The sequence below is a fragment of the Epinephelus fuscoguttatus genome, linkage group LG9 (assembly GCF_011397635.1).
Source record: "Epinephelus fuscoguttatus linkage group LG9, E.fuscoguttatus.final_Chr_v1".
NCBI classification, from domain to species: Eukaryota; Metazoa; Chordata; class Actinopteri; order Perciformes; family Serranidae; genus Epinephelus; species Epinephelus fuscoguttatus.
Genome location: NC_064760.1, coordinates 38,632,502 through 38,659,138, shown reverse-complemented (window position 1 = coordinate 38,659,138; position 26,637 = coordinate 38,632,502). Strand labels below are relative to the sequence as shown.

The following is a 26,637-nucleotide window of genomic DNA, read 5'->3' as shown; positions in this document are numbered from 1 at the left end:
GCAGCTATAATTCTCCTTGTGTTTACAACATACAAAGCTACTGCAGAATTAAACCCACTGAACCATGATTATGATGCTGAAATGATGTTTGACAATGAGGAATTCAAGTACAAAACACAAGTTCTGGTCACGACCTGTCATAATGATATATGAACAAAAGCATTGTTTCACATTTTGTATTGGTAGCAAAAATGATCACGTTAAGGTTAAAAAAATGTATGTTGTTGGGCAAAGGATAGGAAAATAATACAAGGCAATACAAAATACAAAAAAATACAGCACTTCTTGTTGCTGTCCACTGAATATGACATGTAAATCCCCACCCATTTCCAGCATATGAGGCAGTTAGTATGCGTTGACCATGGATTGTGACTAGAGCTTTGATTCTCTGCTCGAGGTCAGTTGGGCCTGAGCCAAGCTATAATTTCTCAATTTTCCAGCAGGGTTGAATCAGGTTGAGTTCTCACCAGTTTGGTGGTGTTTGGTTTTTGTTTTTCTTTTTAAATAGATTGGCAGTTGTTGTGCATAAATGACAGTGGAGCAGTACCTTGGAAAACCAGGGGAGAGAGATAGAGCCAACACCAAAGAGGAACGGAAAACAAGAGAAAGAGGGCGGGCTGCAAGGTGACTTGGTTGGCGGAGTTTGCCTCCGCCTTCCCAGCAGTGGGAGTGATGCGGGTAACATGCAGCAGAGAGTAGTGATCATCACCTGTGTTCCTCATCGCCATTGACCACCATGTGCACTGGAAGACGGAGACGCACCTAGTGGCTCAGCCCTGCTGGATCTGTTGTCCGCAAAACGCAGAGCCAATGAAAACTATTGTTATCCCTGATAACAACATCCTGATCAGCTACATGCAACTCAAACCTGTGATCTTCGGTTCGGTATGCTCTTCGTCAGCATGAAGACGAAGAGCATACAGCTCGAAACGTAGGCAACGTCATGGTGCAGTAAATAATTATTTTCTGCAAGGAGTCCTGCAGTGTTGCAAGTCATTCATCCGTTTCTTCATCTATGACTATTGATTCCCATGTTGAGATGTCACAGTCACATCGCACTGATTGTCATGATACTCAAAGACGGGAACAGCCACACTGGTTTGACCATTAAGTGAGAATGTGTCCTTGTCATAGCTAGACACACAATGCGTTTGTATTAGTAAGAGTGATCTTTCTGTTGTAGTAACACTGTGGTAGAATCCAGACCAGCGAGATGACCCACTACGGCCCTCTAAACTTACCTGGAATCAGTTTGTACATTTCTTTGCAAAGAATTAACTGTACCTCGCATGTTTAAAATGTTTAGTTCAGTAATCCCTTTTCAAATTTTCAAACCCACATGTCTTCATGGGGGACTGTATTTTCCTCACTCTTGATTTGAGCTGCCCTGAGGAAACTGTAAGACATGTAGTTGTAAGTAAAAATATATTTGGTGATACTCACAGGGCAAATATTTAATAATAAAGATGTTATCATCTTTTTATTTATCTCATAGTGTTAACCATGTCTTTGGTATTTGGAGTCACAGGAACAGAGTAAGGTGTATTACAGAAAGTCTAAACAAGAAAAAGCCAGTAACACTTGGTGTCCTTCGTTACAAACTTTTAATACCTCACTGGTACAGGCGATCAAACACACAGACTGGTTTCGACAAGTGTCTTCCTCAGTGTGTGAAATCTTTTATTTTGTTTTTTTATTTATTTTATGAAAAACAGTGATAAACAACACTACAAAAAAAAACAGCTCAAGAGTAGTTCCTCATTCATACCCTTTGGGTGTTCAGTTTGCAGCGCGTGGATCCAGAAGGCTTGACGTTGTAGCAGCCTTCTCTCTCTCTCTCTGTCTTTAATCATGGCATTACAGTGAACACAACTTTGACATGGATGATTACCATGAGGCAGAGAGGATAAAAAGTGCTGAGGACATACAAAATAATCTGCTCTGACTAGTCGGTCTCTTAAATTTGGAGCACGTTTGTGTGCAAAAACTGGAGGCTCTTTAAATAAATGACCATCTTGTGGATGACCTGCTAGAATAAACCAGTGCTGCCTCACACTATTCTGTATATCAACCAAGATGTTAGAGAAGGTGGTAGCACAAACCAGACCTAGAGTTTTTGAAGGACGAGTCTTGGAGGTCAATAAAGATCTCCTGTCAATTTGTCTCACCCTGAGCATACACTCATTAAGAGCCCTTTCATCATAACCTTTAGTTAAAAAACGATAACACAGTTCCTTGGCTTGTTTATCAAAAGAGGCATCAGTGCTAATTCTTCTGACCCTTAAGAGCTGACTAAAAGGGAGACCTTTTTTTAAGGGCAGGTGGATGGAAGCTGGTGTAATCAAGGTAGCTGTTAGTGTCAGTCTTTTTCCTATAAACGCTAGTGCTCAGTAGCTCATTTTTAGCAACCATGACATCAAGAAAATGATTTCACACACTGAGGAAGACACTTGTCGAAACCGGTCTGTGTGTTTGATCGGCTGTACCAGTGAGGTATTAAAAGTTTGTAACGAAGGACACAGAGTATTGCTGGCTTTTTCTTGTTTATACTGTTGTTCTGTGGCTGAGCACCTCCAGACTTTTTTCTTCTTTTTTGAGAGTGTGTGTTGTCTTTCTTCATTGTATTACAGAAAGTCCCCATTCAGACATGGCCTATATCAGCCTGATTATGGGCTGATCCAGACAAGACGAGCCTGAGCCAGCCCTAACTATAGGTTCTATCAGAGAGGAAAGTCTTATTTCTATTTTTAATTTGGAGACGTCTGCCCCTTGGACCAAAACTGGAGGATGGTTCCCAAAAAAAACGGAGCCTGATAGCTGAAGGCTCTGGCTCCGATTCTACTTTTGGAGACTGTAGGAACCACAGGTAACCCTGCCTTCTTGGAGCACAGTGTTCTGGTGGGATGATAAGGTGCTATGAGTTCTCTAAGATATGATGCAGGAAATGAATGGATGAGTGAGGGCTCTGCTGGGAGAGATCCTCTCACTCTCATCCAGAGCCAGCATGGCCTCCAGGAGATCAATACACTGTGCTCGCTCAGCGGCTTCTGCTTTACTCTTCTGATCCCGCTAGTTTAGGAAACAATGATCAAATCTTCCATCAGTCAAGTCCTCATAAATCATGAAGAGACACCCAGTGAAAGTTACATTTACATGTTTCAGATCATCCAGACAGGTACTGTATAGTATATGCAGCTTCTGAGGCTCCTGTGTAGGCATGTTCTCCAGGCTATGCTAACAAGTAAGCTGGCCAACAGGCCAGAATATTGTTCACTAACATTAAAGAGTAAGGGTAATATCACCTTTCAGTTACAAGGACCGGTGATTAACACATTTTAGCACATTTATTTTAGGCTTTCAAAAACTGTTTATGTGTGTGTGCATGATTAGTGCTGATCCATGACCATCATGTTGATCCTGGCTAAATGTGTTTTTGTTACAGAAAAAAATGTCATGGAGCATTATTCTTGTGCTCCCCAGCAGCACTATATCCCTGCTCCTGCTGGACAAGGAATCAATGCACAAACCCACTATGTTTAAATATCTCATCAAGAGAGACTCTCACTCCCGCTTGTTCTTTTTGTTCCTAAAAACTTGGTGTGCAAGCCTCTTGGTGGATAATAAACAGGATCCAGACGTTCCTCTGCATCACCAGTGAAGAGGAAATACAGCAAGTGCTGGACAGAGTAGTGTGAAACAACCCTGCCTAAATTTATGAGAACTGTCTGCGAGGGAAATGTTAAACAGCACCCTCATTGTAATATACCTACAAAAAGGGTGTAGGTATATTACAGTAAGTGTTACTTACAGTTGTAAAAGTACTATACACAAAGTGATTGTTGAAAATGTGGATTCTTGAGATATCATGTTCTTGAGAATGGGACAAATGTATGGCATATAAAGTCACTGGGGCACAGATTCAAAAATGGGGCCCACCTTTGGGAAAGACTCAGATTTAAAGCCCTGATTACACATTCTGAAACATACATATATGAAACATACATACATACATTCATACATATGAAATCATTTCAATTAATAGCTGCTATTTGTAACTCCAAATGGCCTACAGCCATTGACAGATTGTGAGACTATGAGCCCATAGACACAGGGGGTGGCCAACTAGATTGCAGGAGGAGTCCGTGCCACCCTTCTGGCCCATACACCAGCCTTGATTTGTGCTTGTATGCAGTGTTCATCCCCGTTGTGGCTGTCAAATGGGAAATACAAAAACACAGGAAACATCTTACAATAAAACTAGATAGTTTTTAACTAAATAGGACCTCCTCTCAAAGCCAGAGCATCATATGTGCTCCTCTGACTCTCATGTGTATGCTCTTCTAATGTTATATCAATTATATTGTAACAAAAATAATAATAATATTGCTGGTTCTGATTTTACTATTTTATTATGGATTGACATTTTATGGATATACATGTGTACCAAAGGACGAACAGTTTTATAAAACAACAATACACAATATAAATAATGCTATGTTATATACACTACCTCTACATTGCAAGAATTTTACAAAGACAGATGGTGATATATTCACATGACTGCTGCAGAGCAACTTCTTCTCTATCTTTATGTAACATAAAAGACTCATTTCCACCAAGTAGTTCAGCTCAGTTCAGTTCAGATTACATGAAAATGGTTATTTTTCCATTTCCATGATGTGTTGTGGATGTTACCAACAGAACTGTTTAATACCTTCCCCATTTTTCGTCATCCCACTGTTGGGGTACCAAGGTGTAGCTGAAAACACTGCAGTTCGTTGATTGGTCAGTAGTGAACCATCACTCTTGCTCAGGGCTGAGTTATGGCTGGTTTTGAAGGTTACGTAACCACCGTGCAGTCCGTGGCAAGTTTACATACGGTAGTAGACTTTAACTATAAAATGAAAGGATGTTTAGCTGCCTCTCGCAGCCGCTGTAGACTGAGAAAAAAATAACTTCACTCACTGGGCCAACTACCTGCAACTTTAAAGGTGGAATGTTTTCTTGCATGTTACTCTGTTCATGAGCTGACAACGCAAATCAATCAACACACCTCAGATGTCAGTATAACGACTCTGACCATTCCATTTACGTTCTCTCTAGGATGACATTTGCTTAAGTGATGATCGGAACCTTATGCGTTTAGAAAATGTTTATACATTTTAACCAGATCAGTCACATTGTGAGTTGTGAAAATCCAGAAGCTCTTGAATTAAGTCGATGGCTTCCAAACAACATCACACCAGAGATGGAGTTATTCTGTGTATTTTTTCATCCTGATTGAAATGAGAAAGCAGATGTTCCATCTAGCTAGGCTGGTTGACGAAAGCGGAATATTACATCAACATAAAAACATCTGCTTTAACATCTTTGTACACACAGAATCAGTCAGTGCTCTCAACTGACCATATGAAATACTGAAATTGAAATGCATAATACAAGATTTTGAGAAATATGCTTATCTGCTCTGTCCATGTTTGAGATGAGAAATTGGATATTAATATCATGTCTGTGTTTAATGGGAACTCCATGATTTTACAAATCCAAGTGTGTTTCCAGGTGTTGGGGAGTACAACTGCATATGTGAACTAAGTAGTATAAAGCCCTTAGTGTCCCCAAAGGGAGCTGTGTGATGTCTGATAAATGTCCTCAAGTGATGTAACTTACGTCAGCGTTAGTTGGCCCTGAAGACTGCAAGTTTGAAAAGTAAAAAAAAAAAAAAATTGGAGGTTTGGAGTGAGAAAGAAGTGATCTTACTAGACCTCTGTGGCCGGCTGCTCATCTCCGCTGCAGGCTACAGGCTACAGGCTATAGACTCAAGGATATGTTAACTGCTACTAGCAAAACACATGGAATCTCCAAACAAACTGCTGGAGTTGCATTGTGGGTAATGTAGCCGCCAGGTTTTGATGAGGAAGAAGAATGTTTGGAATGAAAAAGGCAAAGTCTGGCTCTGCTGAATACACTGTATTTTGATCTTTAACTGTCCATCATGAGTCTGACTCTGTTACAGGAGAGCATCGCTGAACTTTACTACTCTCTCAACTAAGGCTTCAGAGAGGGTTCACCTGCAAACAGCTTGCCTAGCTCTGTTAAAAATTCACTCACTAACAACTTTAATGCTCATTCAATAACACATTGTATCTCATTTGATTATTCCATACATAAATCAGGTGTTGGAGCTATTACTTGGCAACAACTGTCATCACAGTGAGACTGCAAAATTTTACCACTATGGCTTTCGAGAGACTAAACTGAAACCTGTTCGCCAATTTTATCTGGCAACTGTGCCATATGGGGAGACCCTGCACAGATGCTGGGTGGATGGATGAACTGTTGTTTATGTAACTCCCTCTTAAAGTGTTATTTACCAGGCTAGCTGTTTCCCCCTACTTCCAGTCTTTATGCTAAGCTAGGTTAACCAGCCTGTCTCCAGCTCCATACTGAGAGTGACCTCATCTCTCACTCAGAAAGAGAGGAAATAAGGGTAAATGGGCAGCAGGGACGGTATAATGAATGCACATGGTAAATGTTTGTAGATGAGTTTCTGTTCTCTTTTACTGCCCTTCCTCAAGATTCGACCTGATAAGACAGCTGGCTTTTATTGTCTTGTGCAGCTTTAAATAACCAACAGTGTCCATATCATCATCAGCAGACCAGCAGTTAAAGACGCTGTCCTGTCTCGAAGAGCTCCATTTTGACAAGTGCATTGTGTCCAGATGTGTGAGCCTCTGTCCTGTCTGTCTTTATGTTTATTTCCATGTCTGTCCCTTCCATGGTCCCTTCCCCTTCCTCCTTCCTCCTCCTTCTCTCTCTCCTCCCTCCATCTCTCCCTGAGTTCCTGTCTTCCTGCAGGCGGAGACAGAGACAAAGAGTGGTCATCCACCACAGGTGAGGATGAGGAGGGGTCAGGGCAGTTCAGCCAGTCTGCAGTAGAGGATCGTGGATATCCATCCTGCAGGGAGGAGCCTGGAAAAGTAAACTTCCAGTAGGAGTCTCCCTTGAAGAGATAGACAGAGCCTGGGGAAGAGGGAGAGAAGTTTTTACAACCAATAACCTGCATACGTGAATCTCTAGAATAAATGTTATTCTATTCTGTTTAATAGTACTAACAGATACAAAATACTTTTTTCATATTCATATATCAAAATCAAATCATGTTTCTTCTTGCAAAATAAAATATGGTGTGTGCTTATGTGAGCTAGTATCAACCAATTTCAACCAATAATATCACGACATCCACCCATCGATCAATCTGCAAGTTAGCAACAGCATGCTAGATCGATGTGTCTTCGTTTTCCCAAAATACTGACTGGCCCTCTGGCTAGAATTTATTCAGGAAAGTGGTATCTATAACAGCTCCAGTTTATCACAACTAAAACAACATCAGCAACTAATGTTAGACTGTGTGTACAATGGGCTTTGTCTTAAGAGTACGGTCAGGAGTGAGTCCTGAAACCTGGATATGAGTTAGCATTTTGCACTCCCAGTTCCCTTGTCTCAAAGTCAATGGATTCTTGTAAAGGTTAGATGCCTGTAATAAGCATTTATGCTGTCACTGTCTTGGTTTTTGGGGGGGGGCCAGAAGTGACCATATTTGACCGAGAGGATGAGCGAGGGCTGGATCTAATTGACAGCCGTCGGGACACTATCCACAGACAGACATAAAACATAAAATGTAAATGGCTGACATATAAAAAAAATGTGCCTTCCCTTGGCATTCTTGGCAGGGCATTTGGTCCTTATAAGAACAGACACAACTATCATCACACACAAGCACAAATATGAGTGCTGTCCTCACCATCACTGTCTGTGGTGATGCCACTGACACCCTCTCTGAGCAGCTGAGTCCAGGTGTCTTCTTGCTTCTCTTCTTCAGTGTCTCCCATGTTCCCCCACACAGGGCCCTCCTCTGGGTCCCAGATGAGGCCCCACCTCCCTGCTGCTGTGGCATCCTCCTCCTGGTTTACTCCAGCTAAGCTCACCCCCATCCTGAGAGCAGACAGGGGCTGAGGGTAACCTTCCTGCAGGGACAGATCCCTGAACAGCCAGAACTGGGAACCTGCAGCAAGACATGACCTAGAGAGGTCAGTTGTTCAGTTTGGTGACTCACTCCACATGTATCTAAGAAAAACTGTGCCGTAGGTGTACGGCCAAAGATATTGCTTTGGAAAATGTACTGAGTTGATCCAGATATTTCACAGATGTAATTACTTCAGTTTTGAGTCAGTGAACTGTAATTTATCCTCTTAATGGTCTATATTCAGTCTCTCATTTTTTCATTCATGCTTGTGTAGACTAAGTCTCTGTGGAAGAGGAAACCTGTGTGCGATATGATGTCAGAATAACTTAGCATTCATACTGTATTAGGATTATTAGAATATACCACTGATAAAGATGATGGCATGATCTGACTTCCTCTCCAGCACAGCGTGAATCTGAGGAAGGTCAGGAGGTAGACCCCTCCACAGCCTTCTGACTGAAGCCCCGCGACCTGACACCAAGCCCCCACCGTTAACTCGCCACATTGTTAGACCTGGAGGGACGACAGAATGGAGGGGAAGCAAAGCTATGGTGGAAGTGATCCTGCTAACCAGAGCCAGACAGCTTTAATCCTAACAAATTACTTTTCTATTTTCTAATTTGACATGCCTAATGAGTCAGTTTGCGGTGTATTCAGACCTTTGAAGAAGAAAGTCTCTCCTCGGATCCTTGCCACAGCATCGAAACTGGTGTTACAGCGATCTATGGAGGGGCTGAAGGGAGAAAACACAGTGTGGCTGATAGAGCTTAATGCCTTCATTCAGAAAGATGAAATCAAAAATGAACTTTAACATATGTAAAAAAAAAAAAAAAAAAAAAATCAATACTATCTAAAGCAGTGTCCATTTCCCCATTTTGAATTTTTCACCAATCTTTTCTCTCCAAAATAATGGAACTAGATGGCACTCAGCTTGTAGTGCTCAAAGCGCCAAAAAAATGCATTTGAAAAACTCAACAGCAATGTCTCTTTACAGAAATCATGACTCAGTTACTCAAGACAATACACAGACCTTGTTATGAGCAGTTTCATGTCAGATCTATATTTTCTCTGCCAAACTACACCTGTCAACTCTATCATCTTGCAGAAGTAAGCGCCACAAGTCTCTCATCCATGAGTAGATGCATGCTTCCTTCTGCACGGTGATGCATGGGTGAAGTTTGGAAGACAGAAAATAGTTCCTACATTAAACTGTTCACAGCAGGGTCTGTGGATTATCTTGAGTAACCAGGTCATGATTTCTAAAAAGAGACATAGCTGTTGAGCTTTTCAAATCTATTTTTTGGTGCTTTGAGCACCACAAGCCAAGTGGCATCTAGGACCATTAAATTTGAGAAAGGCAGACATCTCTAAAGTTGTCTTTTACCCCTTAAAATGAAGGCCTTGTGACCCCTGTGAAGCTTAGCGGTCCCTAGTTGGGGGTCATGACCCCCAAATTAGGAACCAGTGCCTTAATCTATTTTATCTTGTTGGTCATACCCATATGTGTGGTGATGCGGGTGGCCTCTGTGATGCATATGAAGCTCTGGGGCGAGGCGAGGAGCATCAGTGGCCAGCAGCTGGTTCTTTTTTCCTAGATCAAAAATCAAATCATTTTAAACCTAATAGCAATAAAGCTCTTGATACTCTTGACAGTAATGATAAAACAATAATTATGCAGGCAGAAAAGATACAATACAAGTGTTTCTGGTAGTAGTGGTAGTGCAATATGATAATTATTCCATGCTTTCTCCACATATCCTAAAGTGTCTTTCAGTGATCAGTTATTTAAAATGCATCAAATTCTGATGTCATGATCATCTACAATAAGACATAAAGCACTCTCATCAATTTGGTCACTATACTGTTGACAGTTACAGACACATTATCTATCCCCATATGAATGTTGCAGAGATTTGAAGGGAAGTGTTGACCTTATCAGCTACTGTTGTTTTGTATGTATTAAATGTTACAACGCAGCTGTTAATCCTCATACTGATGCATATCAACAGAGGTTTATGTATCCAAGCACACAGCTGTCAGGCCCAAGAGCTGCTGATGGGCTGGAGGAAGTATGCATGACATTATGCAAAGGCAAAATGAATTAAGAGCTACTCTTTGAACAATGCAGTCACACATTTCATCACAGAGAATTCATTTATAACCATTGAATCTTTACAATACATGCTTTCACATCTGAGCATAATGTGGAGGATAAAACCATCAAGCAATGCCACTGTCTGTCTGTACTTCCTTCATATTCCTTCAGTCCACGCAACTGCTGCACAGCTGTCCTCATTTATTTTTAATTTTATGCATTGTGTGGCCCTTTTTTATATCTGAAGACACTTGGTCATAGTAGCGTCATTATGTCGTTGTTTTCCTCTGATCTTTTAACGCCATAGTTTGGTTCTTGCAAGCAGTATATGCATCCTCACATGCCAACCAGGATCAGGTTTAATCATCAAGTGGCCATGTGTTCACAACCGAAATTTTCATGGTGGACAATCTGACTTTTTAATAACAGCCGTGAGAAGGGTCTTACCATAGAGCTGGGTGATGTGCTCCAGATCTTGAGGTCCCAGGCGATAGTGGAGGGGGTCTCCAGCAGGACCCTGGTAGTACGGCCTCATCACTGAGTGACGAGATGAGGAGTGAGCAAGGCCCAGTGCATGGCCAAACTCATGGACCAGCACTGTGAACAGGTCAGTACCCTCAGAGGCTGGTGAAGGAGACGATGGGAAGATAGAAAGCCAGACAGATACAGATAATGATGAGCTGATTGATGTATCTTTCACTTTTGGTAGGAGAGTGATTGCAAGTGGCTACTAAAGGATGCAATGTGCATTACATACCACAAGGTGAAGCTGTTGGACAGAACAAACAACACACTGACAGAGTTGCTTAACTTAGAATCTGGCTACAAAGGCACCAAATGTGAAGTCTGACCTCAAGTTGGAGTCACCTTATTCAAGACGGCTTTTCTACTGGAGAGCATGAATGCAACCATCAAATGTCATGGAAACTGACCTTTTACATTATGAAGCAAGTTGTGTGAATGAAAAAGCATGTGAAGGTGACAGTTCTCTAGGGACTATGAACACTATCAGCATATTTCGTGGGAATCCATTAAAGATCCTTTTTACAAAGATGATAGTTTGAGTGCCAACATTATTAACATAAGTGTGCCAACATAAGTTAAGAGTGGTTTAGGCTTTGCAGCTATGTTAATGTTAATACACAACAAACTCTAGTCTATGTTTTGTCCTCAGAGGTATTCTAGCATGCCCAAATGTTCTCTCAGGCCAAGTACATCCAAAGAGCACCTGAGCAGACACCATACCTTTATTTCTAGTGCCATCTATTGTAACCCTCCAACATTGCAGCTCTAGTTACGTTTGGCATGTGTCTTACCATACCCATAATATGTCCCACCCAGTCAGAGACTGTATCCCAGCCTTCATTTAATAGCCTTGTCACATCCTTTATTTCATCTTGCTACATAAAAAGATACTACGTCATCTATAGGCACTAAACATTGCTGAACGCAAATTGTTAGGTGCAGAGTCATTAAATATGCTGGTAACTCTTGTAGGAATTTGGCGTGAGGATTCTACAGGAATTGTCAAGGAGTCACCAAAATCACTAGGATCATCAGTGGATCCATCTTCAGGCTACTGTGATATGGCAAATTTGATTAAAATTAAGCCATTGCTTTCCAAGATACCTGGGACTGAGACCAAAAAGACCAAAGAGCTGACAAATTTGAGAATATGAGAAGTATTGCTGCTGTGAGACGTGATGCGGAATGAGGCAAATCACATACACAATAATTTGTTCATCATGTCAGATGTGGCAACAATTAGGAGCAGACTCTGGTTAGAGTCTGAACGTCACTGTGCTATAAAGATGTAATAATATTAGAAGATGAACTGCACAGGTGTTTTCTTAACAATGGTTCACCTGGCTGTCTGAAGGCCCACTCCTCCTCTGCATCCAAATGAACTCCTCCTGCCCGGGCAGGGTCTGATGGGAAGAAAGCATGGCCGACTGCCCCACCTGCCCCATCAAACGGATAGCCATCACCGTGATAACCATGTAGAAAGTCTACCTGCAGGTCAGCTGCCTCTGGGCTGCCCACCTGAAGACAGACAACAATAGAAAGGACAGCTGATGGTACTCAGGCCTCAGGTAGAGTTTTTCACAAGTCCACCTGGACTCATATCTACCGTCTTTCCCATATGTCATTAATGCAGCATGAGACAAATGGACCAACCTCATGGAACTCCAGCGGTGTTGGATCTGCCCACACTCTTAAAGCATAGAAGACCAGTGAGCGAATTGTTTCCTGGGACAGATGGGAGGAGGTGGGGTATGAACGCAACCTGAGAATGCAACAGAGTGTGATTATTGGTGTAAGAAAGAGTCACAGGGAAAGACCCAGTTACATGACTTAAAGAAAACAAATGTGCTTCTGTAAAAATCTAAGTTCATTATCCTAATTAAAAAATAGAAAATACTCGTTTGTTCAGGTGAACTGTATCATAATCTGGTATAGACTACGAGAAGTTAATCGTTTCCAACCTCCAGTTAATGTTCCGACGTGTCCACATGGCGATAGCCCTTCTCTTCCTCCTCCTCATGTTGCCCCCCTTTTGGTTGGCTGGTATTTTGGATGGGTCACCCTGGTCAGGTAGGGAGCAGCGTGGACTGTTCATCAGCGCCGTTGTCTCCTCATCTAAACACATAAAAGCAAACAAGAACCAGCGGAGACGTAAGGAGTCAGATTTGGAGCGCCAGATTCAAGAGGGAGTAGCTTACACATTAGCAGGTTGGATCTTAAAGCAAAGCATCCAACTTTTCACAGCCTCCATCTGTAATTCTTACCTACAACTCCAGTGTCTTTGAGGCCTGCAAACCTCTGCATAGCCCTGACAGCGTTAGTGACAGCTGTCCAGGCCTGTAGCTGACCAGTGGAGGGGTCTGAGGGTGGGAGGTATCCATACTTCATCAACCAATCCTATGAGCAGAAAAGAGCAGGTAGTCATCTGAAGGACATATCATCTGGTAACCCTAAGGAAACCTATATTGAAAGTATCTACAGACTGTTCACGGTAAACACAAAATGTTCATACTGAACCCATGTGCTTTATATGATTATGTTTAGGCAACTCAAAGCCTTAGACGAAGGTTCCTGAATAATCACGGTCCTGGTTGAACAATCAGTGCTGACGTACATGTTGGGGTGGTCTTTGACCCTGGATCAAAGGCCCTGTTTACACTTGGTACTGACATGCATCTGGGTGATTGGCTAACAAGTGGACAGCTCTAAGCACAGGTGTGAATGCACCCAAGGCCTTTTTGATGCATCTTGAGATCTAATTGATCAGACCGCATTTGGAGGTTCGGACAAACATTGGCATTCATTGCGTTTGCGTTCAGAATATATCCATTCAGCCACTCTTCTTCCAGTCTTTTTCCAGTCTTCTTCTTCTTCTCATTTCTGGCAGACTAAGTATGGGAAGTGCAATGCTGCCTCTGGTTAAAAACAACAATGCATTTAGTCTTTGTCGTACATGTTTATAAGCATGTGGAGTGGGGAAGTGAGATCTGATCAACCTGATCTAACAAAAATACGTGAAATGACCACGACCTCTTAACACCGCATTCCGTGGTGGCAGCACATAATGGGTTTAAATTACGTGCCGATACCATGGAAACAATGCCAATGTTAAGTCAAATAGGATCCTTTTTCGTGGTGGACACACAAATTCCCTGATTCAACAATGTCACGTCAACCTCGTTTTCCTCAATGATATCTTTAACATTTCTGTATACACACAAAAACATAGCTTTTGATAGCATAGGGCTTTAAGAGCATTGTGCTGTGGGCAGATGGGGTGTGTTCCACTACTGTGTTAAGTGGTCATGGTCATTTCACGTATTTCTGTGAGATCAGGTTGGATCTGATTACAAGTCACTCAAGACACATGTGGAGACACATTTTAAGGACAACTGTAAACAGACTAACATAAAGATGTCCACCTGTCATCACCCCAAGATACATATTAATACCAGGTGTAATATAATCACGGCAGCCATTATGTCTCTGCCTAAACATATTTGACATAGCATTATAACATTTAAGTAAACAGGGTTGCATGGAAAATAGAGGAAACTCACAGGTTTGGTCTGATCCAAAGATTCCGTCCCATAAATTTCAAAATACATCAATCCAACAAGCTAACGGGATAAGTGATAGGTATTCACTCTAGCATACCCAAATGTTCTCTCAAGCCAAGCACACCCACAGAGCACCTGAATGGACGCCATACCTTAAATGATAAATATTGGGTAGGTCTTAGTATACAGTATATCAGGATTTGCATCGATGCACACTTTGTTAGCATCATAGCGTTAGCATGCTATTTTAGCATGCATGCTGTTTGCATTGTTGTCTTTACAAAAATCTTGATCTATAAGTATCTACATTTAAAGTTAAGCTCAAAACCTTCCTGTTTTCTCAGGCTTATGATGAGAGTGTTGTGCATATGTGTGTGTGTGTGTGTGTGCAAGCAAACCTGTCTGTTTTCTCAGACCTACTGTATGAACAGAAGTGTGTGTGTGTGTGTGTTTGGGTTTTATGGGTTTATATGTTATTTTTATTGTGTGACATTTCATGGCATTTGTTTGATGTTCATTTTTATGTTCCCTGCTTTAAAAAAGTAAAGCACATTGTTTTATTTGTGTCATGAAACGTGTTCAATAAATTAGATTGCCTTGCCTTGCCTTTGAATGGACCCATTGTGTTTGACAAATGATGCCTACCCTTATTGAAATAAACAGGATGGCACAAATAATAGAAACACTTTTCTGTATAATGCAGTACAGTTCAACAGCACCACAAACTGCAGACTCCAAAATGTCTCACAGTTGAATCAACGTTTTTCTAAAACAGCTTCAACACAAATCATTAGAACCTTCACGATGAGAGGATTTATTACAGGACTGTTCTATGAGAATGCTTTAGTTTTAACTGGGTATAACTAAACTGACATTTGAGCATATATAAACTGAAGGCAATGGCATCAGATTGTGTCCTCAATTAAAAGTCAAGGTTTCATACATGCATATGATTGACTGTATGATGACTGATTGTATGATTGAGCACTTTTAGATCTAGGATGCCCAAATTCAGGTGAATAAGTCAGATGCAGTAACATCATAAGTCGAGCTGGACTAACTGGGATCCAAACTCTAAATCCAGATGTGAAGCTCTAAAAATGGCTTCTAAGCTGGACCTTCACCACTGCATTTGGAGAATGGAAAAAAGTCTTTTGCAAGCTGACGCCCAAATAGTCATCACTCGTGTTGCTTCTGTTAGTGTTAATTAACAAAAATGGGAGGATAGCTATGTTCTCAGGGTTCCCAAGGTTAACATTCTGTTTACACACATTAACCCTCCTATTGTATTTAGGTGAAATTTTACCCATTTCAAACAAAAATATTTCATAAATAAAGCAACCTGACCCTAGACCTCCTTCCTAATCTCAACCAGTTTTGAAACGGCTCAGTTACTATTGATTTCCTACCCCCTAAAAATGTTAATAATGTTTTTTTCAGCTTTATTTTTCCTTTTCTCAACTTTTCTTAATTAAGTGGTTGACTAATTCTAACAAACCTAACCCTAACCCCTGTCACATTAAGCAAATACAGAGCTAGGGAACAAAGGACCCTGGGAACATATGGGAAAGACTCTGCATAGGGAATAATGAGGTATGTTTTCTTAAAATGAGTTGAAGCTGAGAGCCAGATATGCACACACTGATTCTCAGTGATTCACAGGTCACTGTAAACTATGCATTTCAGTATCTGAATTCCTTGCTCCCTGTACATGTTCATGCTGTTTCTATTACCACCAGTTGTGTTCCTTCGTCTTCAGTGGGTGTCACTGGTGCAGAGGAGGGTGTGGGGGTTGGATCAGCAGCAGCGGCTGGTTGCGTCCATCCATTGCTCAGGCACAGAAGGAGAATCCACATCCTCATCTTGGTTGCATATTCTAGCATTAAATATTTACTTAAGAGAAATCTTCAATGTTGCTTGTGAATTCAAAGTTTCAGACGATTTTCCATACCTGGAGTGAAATTAGGAAAAAAAAAATTAATTAATCAATTAATTAATTAGTCTAATTAAATTAAAAGTACAAATCTGGAGACAGCAATGAAAATGACATAAGAAAGAAAACGTCGTTTCGTAGTTTCGTAGAAACTGAGGCCAATACTTTTACTACAAGAACATACCAAAGTATATATAGTATACCACGGTATAATTAGATTAAGGATTAAACCTGTAATAATAGTAGTAATTTTTTGGCCATTTACAGAGTGACATTAACATTCATTTGGGGCTGTGTTTGTGTCCCCCTGATGAATGCAGGTCCAATATTTACTCTCCTCTATGTTTTTGGTCTCCACCACCAACACAAAATATCTGTTCATTTAGCTGCTAAATGCTCTCTGATGTTCATCAGCTGGTCTCTTACTGTATCTGTTTGCTGGAGCTGAGTATTACCTTTTCATGAAACTTAATATTCATGCTCCAGTACATCTCAGAGACAAACACTATACTATTTACTGCACTGTATTTACCTGACAGTTACTAGATACTTTCATATTAAGAATGCAAACAGAAAACTGCAATTTATACAGGTTGTATGGACTAGTTAAAATCTAGTTAAACGCTGCAACATTAAAATTCTGCTAATATATTAGAAATAATCTGATAATATATATATAACGGTAATAGAATTTTCACAGGGGAGATTCCGCCGCCTACTGAATACTTTTACTTTGAAAACTTTGAATACATGTTGTTGATAATACTTATGTATTTTTATTTACATAGAATTTTGAATGCAGGACTTTTGCTAGTAACAGAATATTTTTATAGTACGATACTGGTAACACTTACCTTTCTGGAAATTTTATACTTTTCTTTGTTTAGGTTAAAATGCTATTAATAAGCTGATGGCACACTGAAATGTAAGTGAATTCCACCAGAGATGAAAACTCATAATTATACCATTCTCATATGGTTCTAAGAAAACTCTGACCAATCATTGCATTCGGACCAAATGCAATGATTGGTCGGAGTTTTCTCCTGTCCTGCCTGATCTAATGCTACAACCGAGAGAGCTCAGAATGTGTAGCAAGCTTGGCCTGCTACGTCAAGCTAGCCCTGAGATGACCGTGGTTTCGCCTGGAGCTGTCCTGACGGGGAGATGCCAGTAGTGCTGTGACAGGACGCGTGAGTGGGGGAAGCGCAGAGGGGTTAGCTCTAGGCTAATAGCTAACCAGCTGTTCCCAACGTTGTTCTGGTGAACGTCCGCTCACTGGACAAGAGGGCTTGGGGTACGCAAAATGTCAGTTTGTTTTTTGTGCTGCGCATAAAAATGACAAATAAAGAAATTCAGTTCAATTCATAATGTTGTATATGACAACACAGCATCCAGTTGCTAATGGCTAACGTTAGCCTACTGTAGCGTAGTCTCTTAAACATTAACGTTATCTTCCTTGTGCATTTCCACTTACTAGTAATGTTAACTCTACTATCTAACGTTAGCACTGTAACCTTATTCTAAAACTCATCAGTCATCACTGACTCCGGTTGAGTTTTAAAACTCCAGGGTTGCGTTTGCCTGTCTTGGTTAAAACGTTACACTCGCTCTTCTCTTCCATGTATCTAACGTTATCTTGCCAACACCTACGTCTATCATAGACATAATGAGGACATAGGACGTGGAGGAAGGAGGAGTAGGGCTTTGGAGGGAGGCGGGACTTGTGAATGTTCAGTTTTTTTCGAAGTGCTGTGTGAAATGCAAGAAAGGTAAGAGCTGCTTTAAGTAAAAGATCTAAATACTTTCTTCACCACTGACCACTGTTCAGTGGCCTAAAGTGTCAAACATACCGATCAAGGTACCCCTTTAAAGTGTCAGTTTTGTACACTGAGGGGCAGAGTGTCAGTTTCCACTCATTACATACGTACTATCTTTTCAAAATAAACTTCTAACGTAGGTTTACTTTGTTTTCAGATTTAGGTGACTGAAGTGCTTGTTAATATTGAGAAATCATGGTTTGTGTTAAAATATGTAATATAATGTAATGTAATATGTGATAATGTGTTAAAAGTAAGTGCATCACTAACACAATGTCAAAATTAAAACTAGTTAAGACAACTCAACCTTGACTTTTGGTTCCACATGGAACATGAACAGCAGTCTCCTGGCTGAAAGCACTGTGTTATTTTGACCCATCCACCACTTGTCCCTCTCGCCCTTTGCTTCCCTTTTGTTGCTCTTTATAGTACAGTGGCCCAGTGCGTCCCATACAGATGCTAAAGGCTGCTTAAGTGTGTCGGTATTAAAGGACAAGGGCCACTGGCCAAGCATCATTTGCATCATTGGACAAGTTAAGAGTTAGAATGACCTATGCTTTGAGAACAGTGAAAATGAACCAGAACAGTAAAGCTAAACAGTGAGCTCAAACTCTCAACAAAGCTCTGTAAGTTCTCTGTAGGTTCATCACTAGCCTACATGTGACCACTTTAACATTGTTTTCATATTGTCATTTGATATGCATTGTTATTACAAAAAGAAAATGATTATAGAGTAAACTCAACCAAATCTTAACCATAGAGGTGGCAGGTCTCCCAACACCATTGAATGCTCTCTTTAAAATCTCTGTTTTATTACTTTATAAGTACAACAATTTGAGCTCAAAATCTGTCTAAATAAAGTAGTTTTAGTCAAACCCTGTCTGGGCGTCCCCCATCATACGTGCAAATACAGAGAATACATGTTTCAGTAGGCTTTTATCTCCAGTGTCTTCACTAACATTAGAGAATGCACTAATATATGCCTTTAACTTGCTTTGGCTTTCTGTACTTAAATTACCCCTGGTCAGATGACTGAACAATGCTCCTTTATTCTTTCACTGCAAAGTCAGGAAAAACAGTGTGACATTCAATGTCACCATAGCATGAATGTGTTAAAGCAGTCAGTGAATGAAGTTGACGGGAAACATCCATGCTGTATTCCCACTGGGGATACAATATACCAGATGCAATCAGAAGATGGACTGGAATTACCATAAACTACAGAGGGGAGGGGCACCGCTGACTGCGGTACAGGACACTGGTGGATGTCAGCGTTTGTGTCCGTGTCAGTGAGATGCTTCATTTAATTAAGTTAGAGGGTATACCATTTCAGTTAAAGCATGGGGGCTGAGAAGAAAAGAGGAAAGGGAGGGATGAATGGAGGAGGAGTACAGTGTTAAAGCAATGAGATTAAAGCAGCAAAGAGAGTAGAGGGCAAGAGTCAAAAGGGGAGGATGTTAAAAACCAGCAAACACTCTCCCTTTAATCGAATGTAACGTTAACTTTATCCTGTGAGAGAGATTTTAATAATAAACACATATTTCTTTAGTGAAAAACAAGCAAACCTTTTTTTAATCCCACTACACATCAAATGAGCACAGGTTTATTCATTTACCATGACCCTATACAAACTGCATGATGAACAGTGTTCTAGATTTTCCCTTGAATTTTCTTCCAAAAGTAAAACTATGAATCTCACATGGAAGTATTTTGTTTTAACTATTATGGATTGGGATATATCGTATTGACCTTTTTTGAAAGTTAATAGAGAAATAGAGAATACAGCATATACTAGGAAAGTGCACTCGGTAGAGAGCACCTCTTCGCCAGGCAGCTGCACATGGGAGAAGTAAGCCCTCAGTGCTTTTTGGAAGTAATCTTTTCAGTTTAACAAGCCCTGAAGGCAAACTTCTCTCAACAGCAATAGTCCCTCCCGGCTCCCTTACAGTCAAGATAAGGTGAAGATAACAAAAATGGGAATTTTTTAATTTCATATCCTCATTAACATTTGTGGATCATAATAGATCATCTATGGAATTACTCTACGGATGCTCCAGTTCACAATCAAACTTTTTGAGCCACAACAAAGGCCAAAATGTGGCCTTCAACAGAAGGCAAGGCTTGTGTCTAGCCCTTTTTTCCTTGCATGATTTTGTTGAGGACTTGCAGCTCCTTCTAGCTAGTTACAGGCCCATGCACATCTGTGTTTTTTGCGACCCCAAATACAGTGATTTCAATGTAGATGCATGAAAGGCACACTCAAAAACAAAAGCAACATCATCCCGGCTTCCTGAGATAAACAAATTTCAACTTATGGAACACAGCAAAACCAGTGCATGTTGTATAAGAAGAAACAGCCAATCACAACTGGTAGGTATCTTCCCTTTCTTCACTATCAGTCTATGACAAACACAGAAGAGAAGTTGATCATTTCAGTGCAGGACTACACAGAGCTCTACATCTGTCCAGTGGACAATATTTTACTCCTAAAACACGCTTAAAAACAACACCTGGAAAAGATCAGCTTGGACTTCAGCTGCTAGGTAAGTGACTTGACAGAGCTCCGTATTTAACGGATGCAGCCTTGACAGAGAGTGCCTGATATAACACGATGCGGCACAATAGTCTAAAGCTTGCATCCAGTTGGGACACAGTGTATGATACAGTGCTGGTTATGGTCTATGATCACCTAACAACTTCAGACGCAAACTGCCTGAGCGCCTAGCTGGCGCCCAAATTGGCACAGATTAGACACAAAGGTAATAGCTACCCAGTGCATGACCTCGTGTTTTCCAGGTGGTTTAAGACACAGCATGTTTCCTGGCTTAAAGAGGAGTGAGGAGTCAGCAGTCGGTGACAGCATGAAACAGTCAATAAAACAGTTTTTTTTTTAACATTTTCAAATCACTGCAGCCATGAGAGTTCCTTGAGCAGTCATGAATGTGCACACAAACTATTAGGCTGATTGGTCCAGTTGTATGTGAGATTAGCTGTGGACAGACAGATACACACACACACACACACACACACACACACACACACACACACTTCCTTCCTAATTTCCTTTCTCTCTGAATCCGTCTGTATTTCTGCTACCCCTCTCCTCGTTAAAAGTGAAGGAGGAAAAATAGAATAAAGAGTGAGGATATGAGAAAGGACAAAATAAAGACACTATGAGGGGTGGAGGAGAAACAGGAGGAGGTGTAGAGGATAGGAGGAGGAGGAGAAGAGGAGGAGGAGGACTACAAAAAGGATGATCCTGTGAGATTGAAGAGTAGGAGAGAGATTTGGTTGCAAAGTCAGAGAGTGCCTTCTACATCAAAGCAACTGATGTCTGATGATGAACAGGAAGATTTGTACTTCACTTCATACACCTCTACACACACACACACACACACACACACCCATGCACATACACAACCAAATGCACGAGCTACTCCAGGAGTCAGACTCACACTTGAGTCACTGTGAACACACAATCTCTACAGGCTGATTCCAGAATTGTATTTCCACAGTAAACTTGAATTTGACCAGTTTTGGGCCAAAACAATAAATGCAAACAAGGCATCTGCATATCTCCTTCAGGATTTCATTCTAGTCACTCGCGAAGAAAATTAGAAAGTAAATCTGAAACCTTTGTAACTGGACAGTTAACTAACTAATTACCTGACTTTCTTTAAAAGATTAAAAGAAAATCTTGTGGGGTTAGTTGCCGATACTCAGACTCAGACAAGTGTTTCCTAAATCCTAAGTACTGTCCTGCACAGGCTCTAAAACTTTTACTTTCCTTTTTTCCCTTGAGACTAAACAGCTGTACAGAAGCCCAGTCACTCTAGTTCTATTGGCCCTGACATATGCAATATTGTTGCCATCTGGCACTAGCATCTAAATCTAACACCTTTCACTACAACACAAGCATACATCAGATAAACTTACATGAAATGTCAAAACACTCCAACTCCAGATCAAGCCCAGTCAATAAACTGCACACAGCATTAAACAAGACAGTGTTTTTGTGCTTACCTTCCTCCTCCTCCTCCTCCTCCTCCTCTGCATCCGTCCTCCCTCTGTCTCTCTTTATCTGCCACTATAGGAACAGATGGGTCCTTTCTCTTCCCTTGCTTCTTCTTCCCTCAAAGCTCAGCTCCTAACCCCCACTCCCCACCCTTTACCCCACCCACTGCCACACTGACATGACAAATGTAAGCTTGCATGTTTGCAGAAACAGCCTCTTTCTTTCACTTAAGAAGATTCTGCCTCAGTTCACTCGCTCAGCTCTGTCACTCTCCTTCCATCTGTGAGCTCCACATCCTGACAAATATTTAACATAGTATAAAAATAAATGCTCTGATTTTACACTATTCCCCTCTTTTAAAATTAAAATAATTAGTCATGGCACAACACTCTGTGAGCCTGGAATCCTGCGTTTGACCCGGGAGGGATTAGTGAGTGTTAAACAGCAAATATGGGTTTAGATTTTGCGTGTGTATGTGTGTTTGTCTCCCTGTGTGCAACATCTGCATGTTCATGTGTATCTTCTCTCATGACGGCTTTACCATTTTACACACAATCCTCTTACTGCGGGGATTTAAAACTAAAATGAAGACGAACAGATTTGTCCCTCTATATCCGTGTTTCCTTTTTTTTCTCGTGATCTTTCTTTGTGTTTAAGCCACTGGACCAACTGTTCGAGGCATTGTGACCTCTTTCTTCAAGTACAGCTGAAACTCTTTTACTCAACTCTCTCCATAAAGACTTGCATTCCTATGAATTCTAAGTTAAAAAGCAGAAAGCCAAAAGCATTGGAGAGATTGACAAGAGCATATTACAAGTGTACGAGTTCATATTTTCCATGCTGCCATGGACTGATTCATGTCAATGCTAATATTCTTTCTGTTCCTATTAGCAGCTGAGGCGTCCCACTGGGATCATTAAGTTCCATCTAATCTGCTCTGTGTCTGCTGAGGGACAATGGCTGATAGTAAAAACACATGTAGGGCTGAGGTGATCTTTTTGCAGGAAACCTGATTCCTCCGATGTGTTTTCTGCAGCAGGACAGACAGACAGATCATGTGACTGACTGATGCTCTTCAACAAGCCTTTCCTCATTGTAGATTTACTTGTCATGAAATTAATTTATCACAGCAATTCTGAAAACAGTCTAACTTGACACACATAATCAATAATATGCTCCACTGATGGCTACAAATCTCATTATTTCGGTAGAGTGGTAGCAGGGATGCAAACAGGGTTAATTTTACTACTCTTCAGTTCACGGCACTGAGCACCACCTGCATCCGGTGTGAGCTAACTGCACCGCTCAATCGGCAATTACCGCTATTAAAGCCATCCCGACCCAACAATGTTGCTGTGGAAACATTGTGCTCCACCCTCGTTCTTGTCAATTTTGAGTTATCACTGTTAGCTCTGTTAGCATCATTATCAATGTCAGCACGGCTAGTGGTGCTAACATAGTTAACAATGCTAAAGGAGTTTTGCAGCCTAAAATGGAGGTGCCTACACACCATGGCTACCTGGGCCACAATGTTTCTGCAGTCATCCTGGGGGTGGGATAGCCTTACTAGCAGAAATGACAGGAATGGGCGCCGCCGCTGCTTGCTAGCTCCAACCCAATCCAGGTAGCGTGCAGTGCAGAGCAGTTACCAAACCACTGGAGACTGGAGGGTCGTAAGTGGGCACTATGTTTTCACATATTAACGTGGCTAGCCAGCTGTCTGTTAGCAATGCGAAGACATCACAAAAAGGTGAGACATTACAAAACATTAAAGACATCCCAAAACATTTAAATTTCACCACATCTAAATGTATAGCACGTTAAAATGTGATGTAGCTCAATGTTTTAATGAAGTGCCGGACTAAAAGGAGAATCCTCCTGTGCTTCACGACATTTTGCTTCTTTTCTTTTCTTAAGAATTAACTGGTTAATTACTGATCAACAGGTGTTGTGCTATCAAAAGCAACCGGACTTGACATCCCCAACTGGTAAAGTTGCTTGTTTTACCTTCAGAGGCCAAACACACATACATGCATTTATGAATCATTTCAGTAGAATCACTGTGATCAGTGGGTTTGTTTGCAATGTGGCTTCCACTGGCTTGTGATTTGATACGGGAGCAGGTGGGTGGTGTATCTGTGTTTTTAATGGGGTGTTGTGGTGATGCCAAGGAAAAAAACATGATCACACCCCAAAGGTTTTCCATACATTTTCATTAGCCTGAGAAAAAAAACAAAACAAAAAGAAAGCTGCTGCACATTACCTATCCAGCAACAGACAGCAAGCAGGCAAAGTTAATGATTAGTTAAGGAAAATAGCAGGTAGCAAGCTATAAAGACTGAAGCTATTTAACTCCTGAGAGCAAACCAGAGGTAAAGAAAGAGAGTTGGACAAAAACATCCAAATAAATGCTGATGTTGCTCCATGTCTGCTGGATGTGTACAGTACCACCGTATCCTTATGCAAGAGTTTAAATCATATCTTATGAATTAGCACGTCTTACTGTTAGGTTAGCTTTAGGAAAAGAATTGTGGTTGGACATTGTCATGATGTGCACTTAACATGATGTGACACTGTGACATGACATACCTATGTGTGTTAAGATAACTCAACATTATCTTTTAATGTCACATGGGACATGAATCCCAGTGTCTTGGGTCAAAGTCCTGTATTTGTTTAACACTTCAACCACCCCAGACACCTCTCTTTTGTTACAAACCCAAGGAAAACCCAAGCCCAGGCCACAGGATGGAGATGATGAAATTAGATCCCAGGAAATTAGAATGGTCATGATCCGGGGTTCGTGGGATGGAGTGGAGGAGGCTGAGAGGAAGCTGGTGTGGTGTGCAGGTGAAACTGGATGGTAGGAGAGGGATGGTCTACTTGGATGAACAAGAGCTGGAGAAGAAATACTGCAAGTTGATGAGCTGATGAGGCAGGTGAGTATGGCGGGTAGAGCTGGGAACCAGGGACAGGAACCACGACCACATCAGCACACGGATAAATCTAAACAGGGGGCGGAAGATAGACAGGAACAAAGTGAAGGGTAAACACAAGGAAACACTAGAAAAAACACAAGTTACAGCAGTGCCATAACATCTTTGTGGACTTTGTTGCTCTTTATACTATGTCACCTGACCTCCTCCTTTGCTCCTGTTTTGTGAGGAAGTCTGCAGTGCATAGGTCATGTGATCACAGCCCCCTGGCTCACAATTATGCGGGTTATATGAGTTATAGTGCATTACTTCTTGTAGGTAAAAGTAAGAACAGCCTGACATTACATATGCAATGGGTTGTTTTTATGTTAGCCAAAACAACATTCTGAGGCAATAGCAAAGGTGTTGCTTTTAAAAATATTGACCATAATATTAATATGATGATGATGATAATAATAATAATGTTATGGGAAGCACGGTCATTGGCACTGTTGTCTCACTGCAAGAGGGTTTGAATCCACTGGCCAGCTGGGGTCCTTCTGTGTGGAGTTTGCATGTGTTAGAGTTGGGGGGGTTCAGGTTTTCCAGCATCCTCCCACAATCCATGCAGGTTAGGTTAACTGCTGAATCTGAATGTGCGCATGAATCTGCCTCTGTGTGTCACCCTGTGATAGTCTGGCAGCCTGTCCTGGGTGTAACCCGCCTTTTGCCCAGTGTCAGCTGGGAGCCGGGCCCCCGCCGACCCTGAACAGAATAAACACTTACAGATAGTGGATGGATAATAATAATGTTGCCAGCTAAATGCTAAATGGAGCAAGCCGCTCAACCGTATTTAAGTGTGTAATTTTCATGCTGTCCTGCCGCCATAGTCCAGATAAGAGAAGAGTTGACAAAAATGATTGATGTGCTCATCTTAGTTATTATCCTGCACTCACAGCAATGACAGCAATGTATCCTGTGGCGTTTCTGACCACCAGTAGCACTATGGAGCAGTTTTTCAAATAAGTGTTTCTCTTGTGCATGGATGGCATGATACGGATTCTTGCCAATGATTTCACACTATTCCACTGATCTACAGGTGGCGATTACATGCCATGAATCGTAGCAATACTCTAACAAAGACAGGGGAGAAGAGTGCAAGCATGTGTACATAAATGTAATATTCTTTCTCCACAGGGTGCCTTATAGGGCCTGAAAGAAATACCTGAAGATGCTACTCCAGGCTTAAAAAGGTACTGCCAATGTTATTTTATATTTCACACAGATAATATTGTCCAAAAAATCATAATCAGTCATAAAGATTAGTATCAATGAAGGACACAAAATAAAATATGTATAGTTTTTGTGTCATTGTCATAATGTGGTATAACCATATGCAGATAAACTGATGTATAATCTAAAAAATAGTCAAAGAAATCTAAGTTTCTGGGGGAAATGGAGATTAAGCGTTTCCTCTGTTACCGGGACAACAGGCTACTTCCTCATGAATGCAGCTGCTGGGACAGGTCAAAGGTTACTTGGTGGTAATGGGTGTTGGATGCTGGGTGGGTGGCTGGGGTGGGGACTTTGGTAAATATATGAATGGAGCTGTGTGTCCGGAACTGTGTGGGGTTCATCTTGCTGTTATCCATGGCAACAAAAATGCTCTTTTTGGACTTCGGTGGTGTCCCTGTTAACATCTCTGAAGCCCTGCACCCATGGGATCCCTCTACACATCTGCAGTTGACAGTCTG

At 41.2% G+C, this 26,637-nt stretch overlaps 1 protein-coding gene across 1 annotated transcript; it reads right to left on the bottom strand.

The window, feature by feature from the left end:
- Positions 1–4,432: 4,432 nt before the first annotated feature.
- mmp17b (matrix metallopeptidase 17b) lies at positions 4,433–21,928 on the bottom strand. The gene is made up of 12 exons (XM_049585688.1): positions 21,890–21,928; positions 15,937–16,154; positions 12,908–13,040; positions 12,605–12,758; positions 12,297–12,405; positions 11,984–12,161; positions 10,566–10,742; positions 9,521–9,614; positions 8,683–8,756; positions 8,387–8,536; positions 7,802–8,062; positions 4,433–7,020 (listed from the first exon to the last, which is right to left on the bottom strand). Exons 2-12 carry the CDS (start codon positions 16,084–16,086, stop codon positions 6,620–6,622), a joined length of 1,881 nt encoding a protein of 626 aa, XP_049441645.1. The 5' UTR covers positions 16,087–16,154; positions 21,890–21,928; the 3' UTR covers positions 4,433–6,619.
- Between the last annotated feature and the right edge of the window lie 4,709 nt (positions 21,929–26,637).

Coding starts and splice junctions, on each gene's coding strand:
- mmp17b (XM_049585688.1), bottom strand. CDS start 16,086: ATGCTAGAATATGCAACCAAGATGAGGATGTGGATTCTCCTTCTGTGC. Junction 8,537..8,682: donor AGAGACTTTCTTCTTCAAAG/GTCTGAATACAC, acceptor TCGTCCCTCCAG/GTCTAACAATGTGGCGAGTT. Junction 7,021..7,801: donor CATCACCACAGACAGTGATG/GTGAGGACAGCA, acceptor CCTCTTCCCCAG/GCTCTGTCTATCTCTTCAAG.